This window comes from Drosophila yakuba, chromosome 3R (assembly GCF_016746365.2).
Source record: "Drosophila yakuba strain Tai18E2 chromosome 3R, Prin_Dyak_Tai18E2_2.1, whole genome shotgun sequence".
NCBI classification, from domain to species: Eukaryota; Metazoa; Arthropoda; class Insecta; order Diptera; family Drosophilidae; genus Drosophila; species Drosophila yakuba.
In genome coordinates this window covers 6,791,401-6,808,663 of record NC_052530.2, presented here as the reverse complement: position 1 = coordinate 6,808,663, position 17,263 = coordinate 6,791,401, and the positions used below count along the sequence as shown (strand labels likewise).

At 42.2% G+C, this 17,263-nt stretch overlaps 1 protein-coding gene and 1 long non-coding RNA gene across 11 annotated transcripts; one reads left to right on the top strand and one right to left on the bottom strand.

Moving 5' to 3' along the window:
• Positions 1-21: 21 nt before the first annotated feature.
• LOC6535788 (oxysterol-binding protein-related protein 8) lies at positions 22-16,621 on the bottom strand. Of its 10 annotated transcripts, none has more exons than XM_039376793.1 (11): positions 16,297-16,621; positions 15,361-16,092; positions 8,153-8,254; positions 4,994-5,043; positions 4,303-4,449; positions 4,006-4,237; positions 3,139-3,798; positions 2,518-2,678; positions 2,285-2,463; positions 1,025-2,218; positions 22-962 (listed from the first exon to the last, which is right to left on the bottom strand). In XM_039376793.1, exons 2-11 carry the CDS (start codon positions 15,776-15,778, stop codon positions 728-730), a joined length of 3,378 nt encoding a protein of 1,125 aa, XP_039232727.1. In that variant the 5' UTR covers positions 15,779-16,092; positions 16,297-16,621; the 3' UTR covers positions 22-727. The 10 variants fall into 10 exon arrangements, with proteins under 10 accessions (XP_039232727.1, XP_039232726.1, XP_039232725.1 ...); XM_039376792.1 differs by having other exon boundaries at positions 16,356-16,621; XM_039376791.1 differs by having other exon boundaries at positions 15,361-16,621.
• On the top strand, positions 5,229-10,534 carry LOC120322034. Its single transcript, XR_005561794.2, has 2 exons — positions 5,229-5,339; positions 5,399-10,534. It is a non-coding gene; the product is annotated as an uncharacterized LOC120322034 (long non-coding RNA).
• Positions 16,622-17,263: the final 642 nt, after the last annotated feature.

The window sequence follows — 17,263 nt, the reverse complement described above, 5'->3', positions numbered from 1 at the left end:
GCCCAGAAGAAAAACGTTTGATTTAATTTGAAATAGGGAATTTATTAAATTCTAAGTATGCAGGTATTGGGAAGAGGAAAAACAGTTCGAGTATAAGAGACACTAAAAGTAATAACTATAAGCACTTTTCACATTAAATCTCTAAGGTTTGTTGCAGTGTGTATAAGTGGTGCTTAATAGGGCAGGGAGCCTCTCGAGCATTGTTCGTATATCGTATACCCTAAATCGTGTGATTTAATATTAACTGTCTATCAAAGGAAAGGAAAAGCGAACTAGCTTTATAGTAGCATCGTTTTAATTGGAATTTTTACGAAATCTGGTGCATCTACTCGTACGTATGTGTATATTTTGATATTAATGTATATCTTCGACATCCTAACCTACCCAGACGTTTTATCTTGAGAAAAGAATTTCCAGGGTTCGAGGGGAAGATATTTGCACATGGACTTTGCCTGTGGATTGGATTGCTGAGACTTACATACGGCAAACACTTAATCCTATGCATAGTTTCTCACAACGAATGTTCTAGCCACGCGCCTCGGTCGGGGATATTTCTCTGGCAGCGTGCGAAGGCATTTGAGTAGGACCAAATGTACAATTCAACAAAGTATATACGTTGTCTGTACTCTAGGGTGTGTATGTATATATATATATATATGGGATCTATAGGTTGACCAAAACTTTTCTTAATCCTAAACGAAATGACACCAACAACGACTTCGCCAATCTACTTAAACAGCCAGCGCAAGATCAGGCTGAAAGTCAGCCCGATCAGAGCGTAGACTAGCGACTTGATCACCGTTGACTGCGAAACGCCGCCGCCCAACAAATGAAGAGAAAGCGGACTCATGTTACTAGGCGGGGGCGAGTACTGCATGCGCTCCAGGCGCTGGCTGATCTCGTTCAGCTGTCGGGTGTGCAGCTCCAGCACTCGGTTCACCTGATCCACGGCCAAGGCTAGTCTGAAAAATAAGTCTTAAAAATAAAATTTCTCTCAACGGATTCGGTTTAACAGTCTACTCACTGCTTAATGGCGCTGGAGGAACTCCGCTTAACCGCTCCCTGCGGCGACTGACTGGAGTCCGAGTTGGTGTCGCGCGGCGCCAGCACCAAGCTCTTATTCTTGGCCTTGGGCACCACGGAGCCGCCCGGCTGTAAGGGCTGTCCGGCTGGCGATTGTCTTTTGGTGCGGGATAATGTCTCAATGGAGCTACGCAGGGGGTGGATCATATCAGCGCCATGGACAATGGGCACGGACTTGTGACGCGTCTGGGTCAGCACCTTGAACTGGCACTCGTACTGGCGGACATCGTTGCGCGAGTCCCAGGGTCGCAAATCGGCGTACTTGTACAGCCATTGACCGTAGCTGTCCAGCTCGAAAAGGTCTGGCATATGGATAGAGTCAGTGCTGACCCGTTCCTTGGCATCCGCTCGCTGGCGCTCCTCCAGCACGGTCTTCTCCTCCGTGGCGGCAACCTGATCCTCACGGGCAATCGCTTCGGAGACGCGTTGCCACAGGCGCTGTGATTCGTTGTTCTCTTGTAACTCAAGTGGCACCATGTATCGGGTGAGACGCTTGGAGCGGGTCTCTGCATCCACCTTGAACAATACCGTTTCCTCTCCCGTCTTGGAGTCCTTCACTCGACACTCTTTGTCCCAGTGACCATTGATGGTGGCCAGCGTCTCCTTGCCCAGCTTGATCTTGCCGACAACCACATTGGTGGCGTCCGCTCCTCCGAGGAACGGCTTCAGCTTGAATTCCAGCTCCGTCCTGTAACCGGTGTTCTCACACTCGATGTTGATCTTGCCACCCAGCTCCATGGAGAGCGTGCCCATCAGGATGCCCTTGCAGTGGGCGTACGGCGTTGTGGCCGTGTAACACTCACCGCGCGGCAGCAACGTCATTGTGGCAGCGCCCTCAAGCACCGCCGAAGTGCTGTTGCCGTAGAACTTCGATTTCGCCAGGATGGAGCAGGTGATGCTGAAGCCGTCCTCGCGGTTCGTCACGTAGAATGCCGACACAGGCGGATGGTGCGACACCTGCTCGGCAATGTAAAAAGTTCGGCTGCCACTGGGATGCTGCCAATAGCACCGGAACCTCTCGCCCAGAATCGGATTGTAGGGCTTCTTTAGGCCTTTGGGTTTCTTGTAAAAGCTAGACAGGTACCATTGCACTACTAGTTTCATGCGTGTGAACGCGTCATCCTCCTGAACGGCCCTGCGATCGAAAAAAGATTAGTAGCCGATATATCGTTAATGTTATGAGTAAACTAGGTAAACCCACTTAGAGAGCAAGTCCGCATGGTAATACGAGTCGGATAACTTGTCCAGGAATGAGCGGGGCTCCAGGATAAATGTGGGTAGTACTACCTTGCTCAAATCCATCCCCGGTCGCACCTGCTTGACAATGCACCAAATTAGGCTCTTGTTCTCCTCTGCCAACTCCTCTACCTGCTCCCCTTGCTGAAAATAATTATTATTAAAAGATGGATTAATTAAAAGAACTTGCTAGCTTACCTCGCCAAACTCCTCCTCAGTGAAGGGCACATACGAGGTCTCCACACATTGCTGCTCGACGGCATCCTCCTGCGCCGGCTCTGCCGGATCCGATTCGGATTCCGACTCCAGACCAGACATGACGGCATTGGGTGCTTCATTCTGGCTGTCTGCGTCCAAATCTGGAAAGACATTCAAGCAGGTGAGATGGGATTGTAGGAACAGAGCAAAAGAAATCACAGACATTTCTCTAGCAGCCTGAATCTGGCGAAAATCGGGGGATCATTTCCCACCTGTCGCACGGGCACAAAAGCGGAATACTGTAAAGGGTATTTAGCGCTAGGATTAACCATATGTAACCATAGATCAAATCGAAGACAAATTTTGGGAAATTGGGTCCCAATACCAGGCGGTGATTATACAAAACTCGAATTTTGAACCAATAATTCCACTGCTACTATGTGTGTATAATCTCTGATGATAACTAGCTAGCTTTGGGGGAAACAAATTGGAAGTCTAAAACATAGATCAGTATGGGTATTTCAACAACGAAAAACAATAGGAATTTAAATATTCTTCTAATATGCTTCCCCCAATGATGAACATCTAAATTAAACAACAACAAAGAGGGGGCGTTTTCACCCTTCACGTTCAGACGAAAGCGCGGCATCATCAGACAATCGGGCGGAGCGCTCACTGGACGCAAGCCAGTCTGGCTGTGGTTATAGCCCTCGTCGTCATCCTCGCTTGAGCTACTGTTGCACAGAGTAGCACCCAGGGACATGGACTTGCTCATGGGGCTCAAGTGGCGCCGCTTGCGCTGAAGCATGCTCAATCCGCCACCCATGCCCTGCTCTGCACTGGAGGCATCGCTGTACGAAGTCTTTCGCTGCTCCGATTGATGGCCGAAACGCGGCAGACGCTTGGTGCGCTCCCAGTTGCTAACGGCACTGCTGTAGAGCTGCTGCAGCAGTGGAGTGGGTGTCCGCGGGGCGGACAGGCTGGTGTCGGATCGCGAAGTGTCCAGCTCGGCCGATGGCAGTGCCAGGAACTGCGCCCACTTACCGTGATCGTTGAAGTGCTTCTCGTAGTCCGCCTCCGACCACTGCGTCTCATGGGAGACGGGCAGGGGTTCGCCCATGTAGCTGGACGTTGGAGCAGTTCCCGTACTGCTATTGGACCGCAACAGGAGGGCCGAACATCTCAGGGACAGCTCCAGGGCATCCATCCAGCATTTGCCGGCCGCCTGACTGGGAGCTCGAAAGATCAGGTAAGCGGTTGGCAAGGGCTGGACAACGGCACCTTAAAGAAACACATAGTAATAGCCTTAAAGATATACGGTTTCAGCATTTTTAATATCACAAAATTATATCAGTTTTAATGTGACAACTACTTTATTAAGCTTTTATATTTCTAAAACTTTTAAACAAAGTCTGAATACCCTGAAAACCAGTTTGTAGTTGTCCCGTGCAACTGGTGAACCTTTAAAATGATAAAACATCCTCTTACCAATGGTTTCCTTGTCGGGACCTCGCGGCGCCCAAATGGATTGCTCCAGAGGATGGAAGAGCTTGAAGCAGAAGCCATCCTTCTTGCTCGGGCGCTCGATCACCTGGCAGGAGGTGAGCATCACCGTGCCCACCCAGTGGCTGCTCTTGGTCTTTTGGCTCTTGTAAATTAGCAGTAGACCAGGCTTCAGAACGCACCACAGTTTTGTCCACGACTTGAGAGTGCCACGAACCTAGGTAATATTTAATATTAAAATACTAAACTGCGAATGGGTTAACATCTATTTTGTAGGCTTACCTTTAGCCAGTCTGCCAGCACTATAACCGCAGGATCTTGCAGGGAGTTCATCAGCTCACTGGCCACTCGCTTCTTCTCCCGCCGGTAGTTCTTCCTCTGCGCCTTGTAGGATTCTTTCCTGTTGAGTTTGGCGGCATCAACAGCCGACTGGTGAATAGAGAAGTGTCTTACATTAAACTCAAATATTAATAACAATGCTAGCTAGAAACCTTTGTCGTTCTGCAGCAGTGAAATATATTTAAATACTTCAAATGCATTGCCTTCTTTCGTAATAATAACGTTCGCTTTTCGGTCAAATTTAGCATGCGCTTACGTCAAAAGTTCGGCTACAATTGCCCATTAAGCTTTAAATTTTCTAAGGTGCAATCCGAAACGCATTGTTAATCTAATTAGCATTTATAATTTGCTTAGCTACCGGATAAACGTAAAAAATTTGTCACCTTTATGCCAGAATGTAACACGTGGCATGTTTCGGAACCCGGGCATATATATATTTCTTGCTATTTATCAGACCGCCAGCCAATCGATTATAACTAAATTAGACAACAACGAAGCGTAGCAACTCTTATCTATGTTCCCTCCCCATATATAACCCAGATTTCGTGCACAGACGATACGATATAACGACTCCAAATTAAAGTTATATAGATTCGTGCGGATATTACATACTATGATGTTGTATTTTACTTGCCTTATCTGCCAGATTGCCATCCCGATTGTCAGAGGCCCAATTGGCGATTCCTGTAATACGAAAGATCATAGTTTTGTTTTCTGGTTAGGATCCAAGTATCATTGGAGTTGTGTGTGTACGACGCTCGTAGCAAACATGATGATTTGAATTCTGAATTCCGAGAAGTATCTAATCGATCTAGCAATGAAGTAGTAGGTTTCTATTTTTTTGGAAACTTTCTCATCGCCTATCTACCAAGCCAAAAACGAGACCAAACAAAACGAGGCACAACAATGAAGAAAAGCGCGAAAAGTACGAAGCATAATGAACTAAAACCAGAGAGAAAAACCGCGCACAACGTCTCAAGGTGCGATACCCATGGGACAGCGGTTTATTTATTTTACAAATATGTTTTATTTTATTTAGCAAGATACAGAGCCGCGCACACACTCGGTACAACCTCAACGGGGAAAAGATGCTCTCAGTGTTTGAGGTCTTGGGGTCTCGAGAACTCTCTGGCACTGTCAAGTATCTCGCACTTGCACTTTAATCATCGCCAAAAGACCGCTGCCCTCGCGTCTTTTGCATTCTTATTAATTATTTTTATTGCTCAGCTATAAATAAAGGCCTCCGAAAAGAGCCAGTCTCTTATTATGCAAAACCACACATGAGAAAGAATTAATTATAATTCCCTTCGTTCTAACAGTTGGCTTAAATATTGTCACTTGCTTTGTAGGAGATTCATGACCAGGCGACACCGCTCCAAACAGTATTTCCAAATAGTGTTTCTATTTATTTTTGCATATTTTGTTGTGTTTCACTCATTCACGTTCACGTTTCACAGGTTGGCACTACATGGCTTATGCGTGATGCGAGAACCGATTCAGAGACGCCGACCTCTGCTTGCTTTATTTTACTTTTTATTTATATTTTGTCTATTTTTTTTTGTTAAACTTTCTGCCTGCCGCTCGTCCGCTGGCCGCTCGTCGACTGATTGAGATATATTGAGTCTGCCGCTCGAAACGCGCACACAAAGCACTAATACAACGAAAGCACCAGCGGCAAATGACAAAAGTGCCAGGGCAGCGCAGCGCAGCGGCAGAGGTAGAGGCCCACCAGCCCACTACGACCCCACTCAGCAATTATCTGGCTTTCGTCATATATTTTTGACAAAACAGAAAGATATAGAGGATGTTTGCGAAGCCAAAATACCTCAAATGAGAGGATCATCGCTGTCGCCGCTACCACACTCATGCGTAAATATATATATATATATATGTACACTGTGTGCTTTTTCTGCCCAGATAACGATATCAACGCCGACTGCGCTCTCTCCAAATCATATATATCCACACGAGAGAGCGGCAAACGCTGCCGAAGCCGACGACACATGTATATGGGGCTATTAGCAAGTCTAACTGCTATATGATCTCACCATCAAGATGCTTGAAAGTGCTAGACCCCCTATAAGGCGGATTATTTGTGCTTTCTCGCGATTAGATCATCTTAACCTATCCCAATGCGAAGCTTCCATATTATTTTATTTTGATTTGTGATTTGATTTAGATTTTGTAATATAATAGAAACCAACGAGTAGTAATCAAATAATGCCCGTTCCTTGTGACGCATTTAAATCGAGATATGCAAACTAAACTGTATTATCAAATCTTATAAATGATATTTGAATCCGTGTAACATCATATACACAATACATATACAAAAACGCAAACCTTGGCCAAAATTTAGCCATCGCGCATACAAAATTGCAGAAAGTTATAAAACATTTACGGGACTAGTAAAGATAATAATTCCTAAGACTTAGTATTTATTTTCTGTTTCTTACTGCTTGACAAGGTTCTATTGAAAAATGGCAAAGCCCAAAGAAACACCTGCAAAATATATCATACTTATGTCACTCAGATAAGCCTTGATAAGAAGAGTATGTTCTTTTAGGCCGACCACAGTTAGAAAACCCTTAAAACCTGTTGAATATCTGGGGGCCATGAAAAGAAAAGGATCACCAATACGGCCAGGTGTGCAGAGTTGATATCTACATAGGTATTGACTATTACTCATCACTGAAATCAAAATATGTCTGTGGATCTTATCAGCCATGAGGAGCTCCATACTATAGATAAGGTGAAAAAGTTTGCCGGGAGGAAAACGATTCGTCATATCTCGGGTCCAAAAGATCAGGCACCACATGGATGACACTATCGATTTTCTAAAAACCTTTTGGAGCAATCCTTGGCCATTTAATTATTAGTAAACCGATTAGGGTTTTTCCATGTTTATTACCCATTTAGTTCCTATCTCAGAGCAAAACTTTCAGGTTGTAAAACTGTTATGAATGTTATAACTTTGGGGTGATAAGATATGATTGCCATGAAAGCATTTATCCACATCAAGCTGAAGTTGAGTGGCGGGGCACTCTAAGCATTATTAATCATACTCTCGCGCCGTGCAATCGCAAAATGTTTGATAATAATGCGCCAAAAACAATAGCACAAAAAGAGCAACAAAAGCTCTAAACAAAAATAAAAGCCGACATGCGTCACACCAAAATCGGAACACATGGCTGCGTTGGCAAGGTGTTTTCTTGGGTGGGGTACTCGTGGCGAGTCTGCCATAAGAAAATGCATAGATGTCGCCTTTAGCCAGGTTCTACTGGTATGCAGGATCAGGTGATAGCCATGAGTACTACGGACGTGCTGATGGTGGAACTAAAACATAGAAAGAACTTAAATTGCAACACTCAATGGGTCTTAGAATCGTGCCGATCGGCAAAGTTAAAATACTTTTTATTCCTGATGATAGAATGCGGCGGATGTTGAATAACCCAATAGTTGATCAGATGCGATGATCAATAATTTCCATTTTTGTGTGCGAGGCAGTTCGTGAATATAATTACTAACATGCGAATAGAAGTTTGAAAAGGCAGAGCTAAATATGAAACCAAAATCAAAGAGATGGGCCCCAGTCTTGATGGCAAAGATCAAAAACCTCGCGCCCAGTTAAACGGTAATCAGTTGATGATTTTCAAATTAAAGCGATGGATGCAAGTGAAAAAGAAATCTAAATTATAAAAGAAACTAAAAATTGATGATGACGGATTAAAATGATAAGTATCGGTCTACTTTTTGAACTGTGCTGGAAATTTAATTTTGTTTGGAACTTCACCTGGCGATGATGGCGCCGGACTGTTACTCAAACTGTCCGTGGACGGAAGTTTGGTCATGAGCACTTTTAGCGAAGGTCGCCGTTTGAATTTGAAATCGAATACTGAGGAGCAGTTTGCAGCACACACATACATACGGGGAGAGAAAGAAAGCGAGCAATATGTATATTGATATAGATATATATTATAGGTTAGGCGCTTAAAGATCTTAGGTCACTGGTACAGACAGTTTTACGTTTACGCACGACAACATAGACAACGACTAATTGTACAACTGAAGACGGAAAACTTTGGGACACGAAACACACAGAATGACATCAGGACAACAAACTTAAAACACAAATCCATTGAAGAATCAGAGTGTGACAAAAATACAAATACATACATACATAGTTTCTCAACGAAAATCAGGTATTATTATGCCTAAAGTGAATGCTTAATTCTGAATAATACGTTGGTAATTCTGGGTATTTAGGAGATCAAAAAGCCAGATAAGGGATAAGCTTGCTTTAAATCAAAGTTATCAAAACACTTAATAGACCTTCCATTTTGACCTCGATTTTGGCTCTAGTTCAGTTCAACACAGTCTAACACGCTCAATCCTTGACAGGACTAAGCCTGAGCCCCCTTGATCCAATCAGGCGTAAGGAAAACTCAAGACATGGCCCCCCAGCCCATCCATTACCATTACGGCCTTAATTATGGCCGCTCATCAATTGTCTGCTATCGGACATGGGAGCTCAGCACGCAGCTGGAGCTGAAGCGCCAAGGAGGCGCCTGCCTGGCTGGCGGTAATTAAGATTGCGATGGCGATGCAGATGTGAATGGCGTGGGTTGGGATAGGATGGCCGAGAAAATACAGTGCCCTGATTGATTTAAAATAAAGCGCCAACGCCTTGCAGGCAATCAATTTACGCAATTAGAACACGCCTTCGTTGTTTCTAATAGTTCAGGGTTCAACGCCAAAGTCGTTTACCACATATTAACCCCGCACGCTGAGAATTAAGGTAAATAGCATGTATATCTACCTAACGAGAACTGTTTAATTAGGAAAATAGTAATAATCCACAACAATTACGATTATTTTATGAATCAATTTACAAAACAAAAAAATATAATTCACTAAGCCTGAGCAATACAAACCATAGGGCTACACTAAATTGATTGATAATGTTTGAGTCACAGCGAAACTTTTTCTGCTGCAACTAAATAAATTTTTTTCAGCGTGGCTGTTCCGTTATTTCTGGTCCGAAGGATTCTAGCTGGTGCAAGACACTGCACCATACAAAGAGTGCAGTTTTGAGTTGCCCACTGGGTTTCGCCCGAAATGACGTAATTTTTGCCTCTAAAATGGCGCCGCTCTAAATGACCCCCATTCTCGTTGACCCCGCCACAAAATATATTTCGTTGCTTTTTTTTACGTAATCCAATTACAATTTAGTTGGCTTTTAGTGTGAGCGTGTGTGTTTGGTCGGTCGGTCACTATACTTTATGGTCAATACGTATAGAGACTTTAACTAGAAACTTCACTTAAGAAGAGCGAGGGATCAATGGGGGCCTGCACAAGAAAAAACACTTAACAGCCATCTACTCATTGCGTCCATCTAATGTTTTATTTATCGGACGATAATTTGCTCAAAAGCATGCCGTAAAGTATTCATTGCACCACAGACACACCTTCACACTCACGTGACCCTTTTAATATGCAAATGCACATGTAAATAGCAATTTCCGACCGAAATATTACAAACTTATAGTTCACATTTTGTACGATTTATAACCACATTTAACAGCCAATTTACAATTAGCACTTAAAATAATATGCTTTTCAATTTCTCCTTTCGTATAGAAAAATATATTAGTGTTTCATTTCGCTTTTTTTTTTTATATATTTAGTTTTATTAAAGCGACGAATCCGTACATGCAGTACTAGTACCATAACATTGCATTCATTTCGCTAGTAATTATTTTCTGTGTAAGCTGCATCTCTGTTCTGCAATCCGTATCTCGCTTTTGACCTTTTGGAGAGGGCAGCAATTTTCAGCAACAACAAAAATAGAACGCGGCTCTGGGGGTTGAGTCAAAAAAGGGGGGTGGAATACACCAACTGACCCTGCTTTTATCCTTTTCGTCCTTCACGAAGGCCCACTTTTAAAACTATGAAAATGTAGCCGAAGAATGCATTCTCTTAAGAACACTTTTATCTCGTTTTGAACTTTTAGGACCCACAAACTTTAAAAGTAAACCAGTTATTCAATACAATAAGTTAATTAGCATTTAAGATTAAAGCTGTCCTACTTTCTTAGAAAGATCGTTGCATAGTTTTAGGCTTTTACTGACATTAAATCTTTATATAATATTATTCATTTATCAGATTTTTATACCCGTTACTCGTAGAGTAAAAGGGTATACTAGATTCGTTGAAAAGTATGTAACAGGCAGAAGAAAGCGTTTCCGACCATATAAAGTATATATAATCTTGATCAGGATCAATAGCCGGTCGATCTGGCCATGTCCGTCTGTCCGTCCGTCTGTCCGGCCGTATGAACGTCGAGATCTCAGGAACTACTAAAGCTAGAAAGTTGAGATTAAGCATACAAACTCCAGGGACATAGAAGCAGGGCAAGTTTGTCGATTCATGTTGCCACGCCCATTCTAACGCCCACAAACCGCCCAAAACTGCCACGCCCACACTTTTGAAAAATGTTTTGAAATTTTTTCATTTTTGTATTAGTCTTGTAATTTTCTATCGATTTACCAAAAAATTTTTTGCCACGCCCACTCTAACGCCCTCAAACCGCCCAAAGCTGCTACGCCCACACTTTTGATATTTGTTTTGATATTTTGTCATTTTTATATTAGTCTTGTAAATTTCTATCGATTGGCCAAAAAGCTTTTTGCCACGCCCACTCTAACGCCCTCAAACCGCCCAAAGCTGATACGCCCACACTTTTGAAAAATGTTTTGATTTTTTTTCATTTTTATATTGGTCTTGTGAATTTCTATCGATTTGCCAAGAAACGTTCTGCCACGCCCACTCTAACGCCCTTAAACCGCCCAAAGCTGATACGCCCACACTTTTGAAAAATGTTTTGATATTTTTTCATTTTTATATTGGTCTTGTGAATTTCTATCGATTTGCCAAGAAACGTTCTGCCACGACCACTATAACGCCTACAAACCGCCAAAAACTGTGTTTAAGACTCTCCTTTTCCCTTCCACTAGCTGAGTAACGGGTATCAGATAGTCGGGGAACTCGACTATAGCGTTCTCTCTTGTTTTAACATAGCAACATGAACTCTAAACAATCTTGTGAGCTGGCATGTTGCTTGGTTCACATTAACAATGTATTCAATTCGCTCAAGCCCTGACTGGCCCATAAGTAAAGACAACCCACAAAATGCAGTCATGCATCGATTTTCTTCTATTTATTTTGTACGCAATTTCCCATTTTTGCACCTTTGGGGCGCAGATACCGCAAGTGGGGCAGTTGAAGGGGGCGGTTGGTGGCGCGTATGTTTACACGTTTGACAGGTGTATGCTATTCCGAACATTTATGACATGCAGTTTTCCGCATAGATTTTCAATGCGGGTACTGTTTGTTCGCACCGACTGTTCCACCCGCCCGGGGCCGCAAAAATAGACAGCAAAAAGGGAGGCGGCAACAATGGTAATTATAAAGCCGAATTCGGATGAAAAGTGAATAAGAGTGTGAGTGTGAGTGCTAATTGCGAATATATACGGTATAGGGTGCAGTATAGTGAACCTTGCGGAACTTTTAATCTATGGTGCTCAATAAAAACTATTTTTAACGGGTGACAAAGTTTTCTTATCGCTTAAATTTGTACAATAACAATTTTGCGAGTCATAAAGTAAAAAATCCTTTAAATATGTGAGGATATATTTTGTAATAATAATACATGATAGTTTCGCAAATAGTAAACTTCAAGAAATTAACCTTGAGTGTACACACCTCTAACCTGTTAAGGTCCACCCTTATTAAAACCCAGTCATATTTGTATGAAGGTAGTGTTTAGTTATGGATATATATTTGGGCAATAAAGAAATACAGCATGCATATAAAAAATTAATGACAGTTGCACGCCATAAAGCAAACCATATAATACAGCAACAAAACGACAGTGACATCCAAACAAATGGTGCGTGTGCAAAATACCGTAGAGCGGCATTGGTTACCAGGTAACCCCCTTGGCCACAAGCCAGGAGCCACAACTATCAGTTTTCTCCCGTAAACGGTCGATAGAAAGCAAAATGCGAATGCTAATCAATAAAGCACATGAAATATGAAATCAAAAACTTGAACAAGTGCTAGCTGCTTCTAATTATTGTTCGGTTTAGGAGTTCCACCCGTTTTAAATAGAGTACATGATAAATTAAACTCTCCCTTGGCAGGCAATTGAGCGACTGTTAAGTTTCTGTTCCACTTCTCGATTAGCTTAATTAACAATTAAAAGTATGATGAGCATGATGCCATAATATATCGCAATCCTTGTAACTAATAGTAGTCTTGATCTTAGCAGCTGGAAAATGACCTCATCTCAATCAACCTAACATAAAAAACTGTATATAGACTGGCAGATGAACGTCACATATGGTCTTTTGTTGAATTATGTATGTGCATGCATATATACAAATGCCAAAAACAAAAAAAGAGAAACGGCAATAAACCATGTTTTAATTAGATCCTAAAATTTCGGATAAATACAAAATCGTCAACAGAATGTGATGCCAATGTGATGTATGGGAAAATAATAAAACTGCTTCGAAGGCAAGCGAAAAGGACCTCGACCTATAAAGACTTTAAAAAAGTGAAGTAATTTGCACTTGAAGGCTTTTTATCGGACAAGTGTTGATCTAAAAATTTGAACGAAAGCGGAATATACAATTTTTTTGGTAAATTGACTGATTGTAATGTCATTAGAAAACAAGAGAGAACGCTATAGTCGAGTTCCTCGACTATCTGATACCCGTTACTCAGCTAGTGAAAGTGCGAAGGAGGTCTTCAACACTGACAGTTTTTGGCGGTTTGTGAGCGTTAGAGTGGGCGTGGCAAAAAGTTTTTTGGCAAATCGATAGAAATTTAGAAGACTAATACAAAAATGAAAAAATATCATAACATTTTTCAAAGCGTGGGCGTGACAGCTTTGGGGCGGTTTTTGGGCGTTAGAGTGGGCGTGGCAAATCGATAGAAATTTACAACACCAATACAAAAACGAAAAAATATTAAAACATTTTTCAAAAGTGTGGGCGTTAGAGTGGGCGTGGCAAAAAGTTGTTTGACAAGTCGTTAAAAATTTACAACACCAATACAAAAATGAAAAAATATTAAAAAATTTTTCAAAAGTGTGGTCGTGGCAATTTTGGGCGGTTTGTGGCCGTGGCAGCATGATTCGACAAACTTGCGCTGCATCTACATATGTCCCTGGAGTCTGTATGCTTAATCTAAACTTTTTAGCTTTTGTAGTTCCTGAGATCTCAACGTTCATACGGACAGATAGACGGACGGACAGACGGACGGACATGGTTAAATCGACTCGGCTATTGATCCTGATCAAGAATATATATACTTTATATGGTCGGAAACGCTTCCTTCTGCCTGTTACATACTTTTCAACGAATCTAGTATACCCTTTTACTCTACGAGTAACGGGTATAAATAGGAATAACATGATTATTTTGAAAACGCCTGAGCAACTAAGCCAATGAAATGCTTTCTTATTCGATTACTGCGCTTTTGGGGAATGACTGTTACTTGCGCTTTCAATTCAAGAGGAATGCTTAACTCAATTACGCGAATAATTAATATTACGCGTCAATTAATGTCGACTGGCAGATGAGCACAGACTGCACCGATCTATATCCATTAGAAAATCAGCTGTAAGCACGAGAATCCGTAGCTTCTGCACAGGTGCAAATGGCAGGCGACAATCACAATAAGCACACCCCGAAATACCCGGGGAACCAGTAGCCTAGCAACCCAACGAGTTTAACAAAAGAGCCACTCAGACAACAACTGGGATGCAAGTCAATTAACACCAGGCAGTGACCAAATCTCACATGGATGACTGAATGGGCCCGCAGAGCGGAAGCGCGTTAAATGACGAACAATAGCCGAGTGTTGGGCGATAACGTGGCCCGCGGGATCTATGGCTTGGAATTACGGGTGGATGGGGGGTATAGAGGTACGGGTACAGATTACGGATTACGGATTAGCCAGCAAGCGGTTGATGAATGAACTGGAATTTTGAAATGTGAGCAGCGGCGAAATCAAAACAAGCAAAACACACAGCATATGGAACAAAAATTCAAAGCTTGAATCGGTAACTATGATATGTATGTACAAGTGCGGTCAAAACAACAGCTCTTAGGTATAGGGCATTATTTTTTAGATTATTAAGTTTTTTTTTATTAGTAATCGGTTTTCTATCTCTATTTGGGTTAATGACTTTATTGACGATTTTTATCATCAGTAATTGATGGATGAGTTCATAAAAGTTTAGATAAGACAAGAAAGTCTTACACTCTGTACTCGACTGCCTTAATTCACCGCGGCTTTAGTTCACTATATTATTTTCCTTTTTATTTTATCCAAACTAAAGAATTCGTTAATTATTATGTAAAATAAATTTGGAGAGAAATTTTCAAAATACCTCGCTTACATCTGATTCTTTATTAAGTGTTCGCTAAGAGAAAATTTAAGGAACATACAATTTTTATTAAATAGTTTTTAGTGATAATCAGGTTATAATTTCGAAAAACTTAAAATTTAAGATTGTAAAATTCTAGAACATAACTGACACTGCAAGAAAGCTTATTGCAAAATATACTTGTATTCTTCCGCTAAGGAAGCGGAGTAATGTTTAATGTCTTACAATCTAACTAGCAAATCGAATAATTTTGCAAAAAATGTAACACTTCAGATTAACATTATCAACGACTAGGGGGGAATTGCGTCTGATTAGTCAGCAAAATAAACTCTTTATACGTTATTTCTTTTGTGCTATTTTTTTGACCGCAGTTGTGTGAGTGTGTTCTTTTTTGTGAAAATCGCTTCGTTTGCATTAGATTGCGATTGATCATACGAATGACATTGAGAGAGAGAGAGAGAGGGAGAGGGAGAAGAACACGACAACGACAGAGAGTGAACGAAAGAGTGAGAGAGGGGCGCGTAAAAGGGGGTGCCACTCACCTGTCGACTGACGCAGTCCGGCGCTATTTGGCGGAGTGATGCTGATTCCGCTGACGCTGCTGGCGGCGCCCACACTCACGCCCAGCGATTGGTTCGATGCGCCCATGCCCAGGCCAGAGGGGGTCACAGCCCCCGCGGAGGGCAGGGGCGCCTGCAGCTGCAGCAGGTGACCGCCGGTGGGCACACTGCTCGACTGTGGTTGTTGTTGCGGCGTTCCGGGCATTGAGTGCGAGTGCGGGGTGGCGGGGTGTACCAGGGTATCCCCTCCCCCTGCCGCACCGTGCTGCTTGGCACTGTTTATGCGTATGGGGGTGCTGCTGGCCCCCGCGGCAGCAGAGGCAGCCGGGCCAGCGCCTGCAACGGGGGCGGCCGAAGGCGCGTTGTTAACGGGCGTGCTGGGCGTGGCGGGTTGCTGCATGATCACTCAGTTATTGCACTTAAATAGGGTTTCTTATTCTTCGCTTAATTGATTCCTTTATATGCACGTTTGTAAGCCCCTTTCTTTTGGTTTACTATCAATCAGCAGGCATTGCTCCAATTGTCGTACTCACAAAAACGCACGCACGCACACACTTACCCACACTCACACTGGCACACAAAAGCACACACACGAACAGGGCCGGACGCAGGGCCAATTATTGATTTTGTTTTAGCCGCTCGGAAGTTTTAACCCACTCTTAGGTTTTCAATTTGTTTTGCACTATAATTTGGAATTCTTACTGTTGATTTGGCCTGAAAATATTAAATTATAATTGCAATTCAATGTTTCAGAAGTCAAGTCTCCGATTAGAACTGTTTTAAGCAGTTGTTCAGTTGTCCAATCGGAAAGACGGCCACGTAACACGCTCTTCGAATCTGCTTGCTTTCTGAATTTTTTGTTTCCAATTAGTGACAAAAGAAAGGCGATTCTACTTAGAATTGTACTTATACTGATACCAAGGCTAGTACAATTCTAGCATGCACACACACACACTCGCACACACGTTTTGTCATACACTTTTTCGATTTTCGTTCTTCTTTTCGCGGCTCTCTTTCGCTCTCTCTCTATCGCTCCCTCGCGGTCCGGCGTCGCTGGCGTTTCGCGTTCAACTGAAACTGAAGCTGCAATCGTGGTCGCCCGTATTCCAAAAAGCTAAACTTGTTTCTTTTCGCTTTCGTATGAGCTCATCCACCACTGCCGACGTCACCACCCCCCGCATGCCATTTATGATTTTCATGACGCGGCCAAGACGCTGGAAGTGTGTAAGAGCGAAACAAGCTTTTCGTGTTTTTTCTGTTCCTTTTGTTCCGTTCGTTTTTTGGGGAGGATTACAGCTGTTTAGATGTTTGCAGCCCTGGCCGAGGCTCAGCCAGGGCTGCTGAAAAGTAACTGCTAACCATAAATTTAACATTGACATTACAGTGCTCGCTCTTAGCAGTGAACGAGCTTTCGTTAGGGAGAACCAATTTTGGAACTGACTAAACTTTATTTTAATAATTACCTATCCCAATTTTAGATTCCTGGACTAGCAATACAATAGTTATATAAACATTGCAATCATGAATTACATTTTTAGTTTGGTAAAAAAAATATATACATGTACAAATATATAAAAATGTATAATATAAAATCACTCGTAAAACAAAAGGGTATACTAGATTATTCAATCTCAAGATTTAAGGCTTGTTTTAATTGTGCAAGAGTTTGCTTTATAATCTGTAAACTGGATAATATAAGCCATATGAAAAAATATAACCCAACGAGTGTTAGTGGTTTGCACTCCGGTAATTTTTAAACAAATATATAATTATACATTTTTTTTATAAGTTTGGCATGCTTGGGTTGTAACGTCGCACTTGTTTTACTTTTTAATTTATTATATTTCTTGCAGTTTGTCAATTCATTTTAAATATCCAGATAATT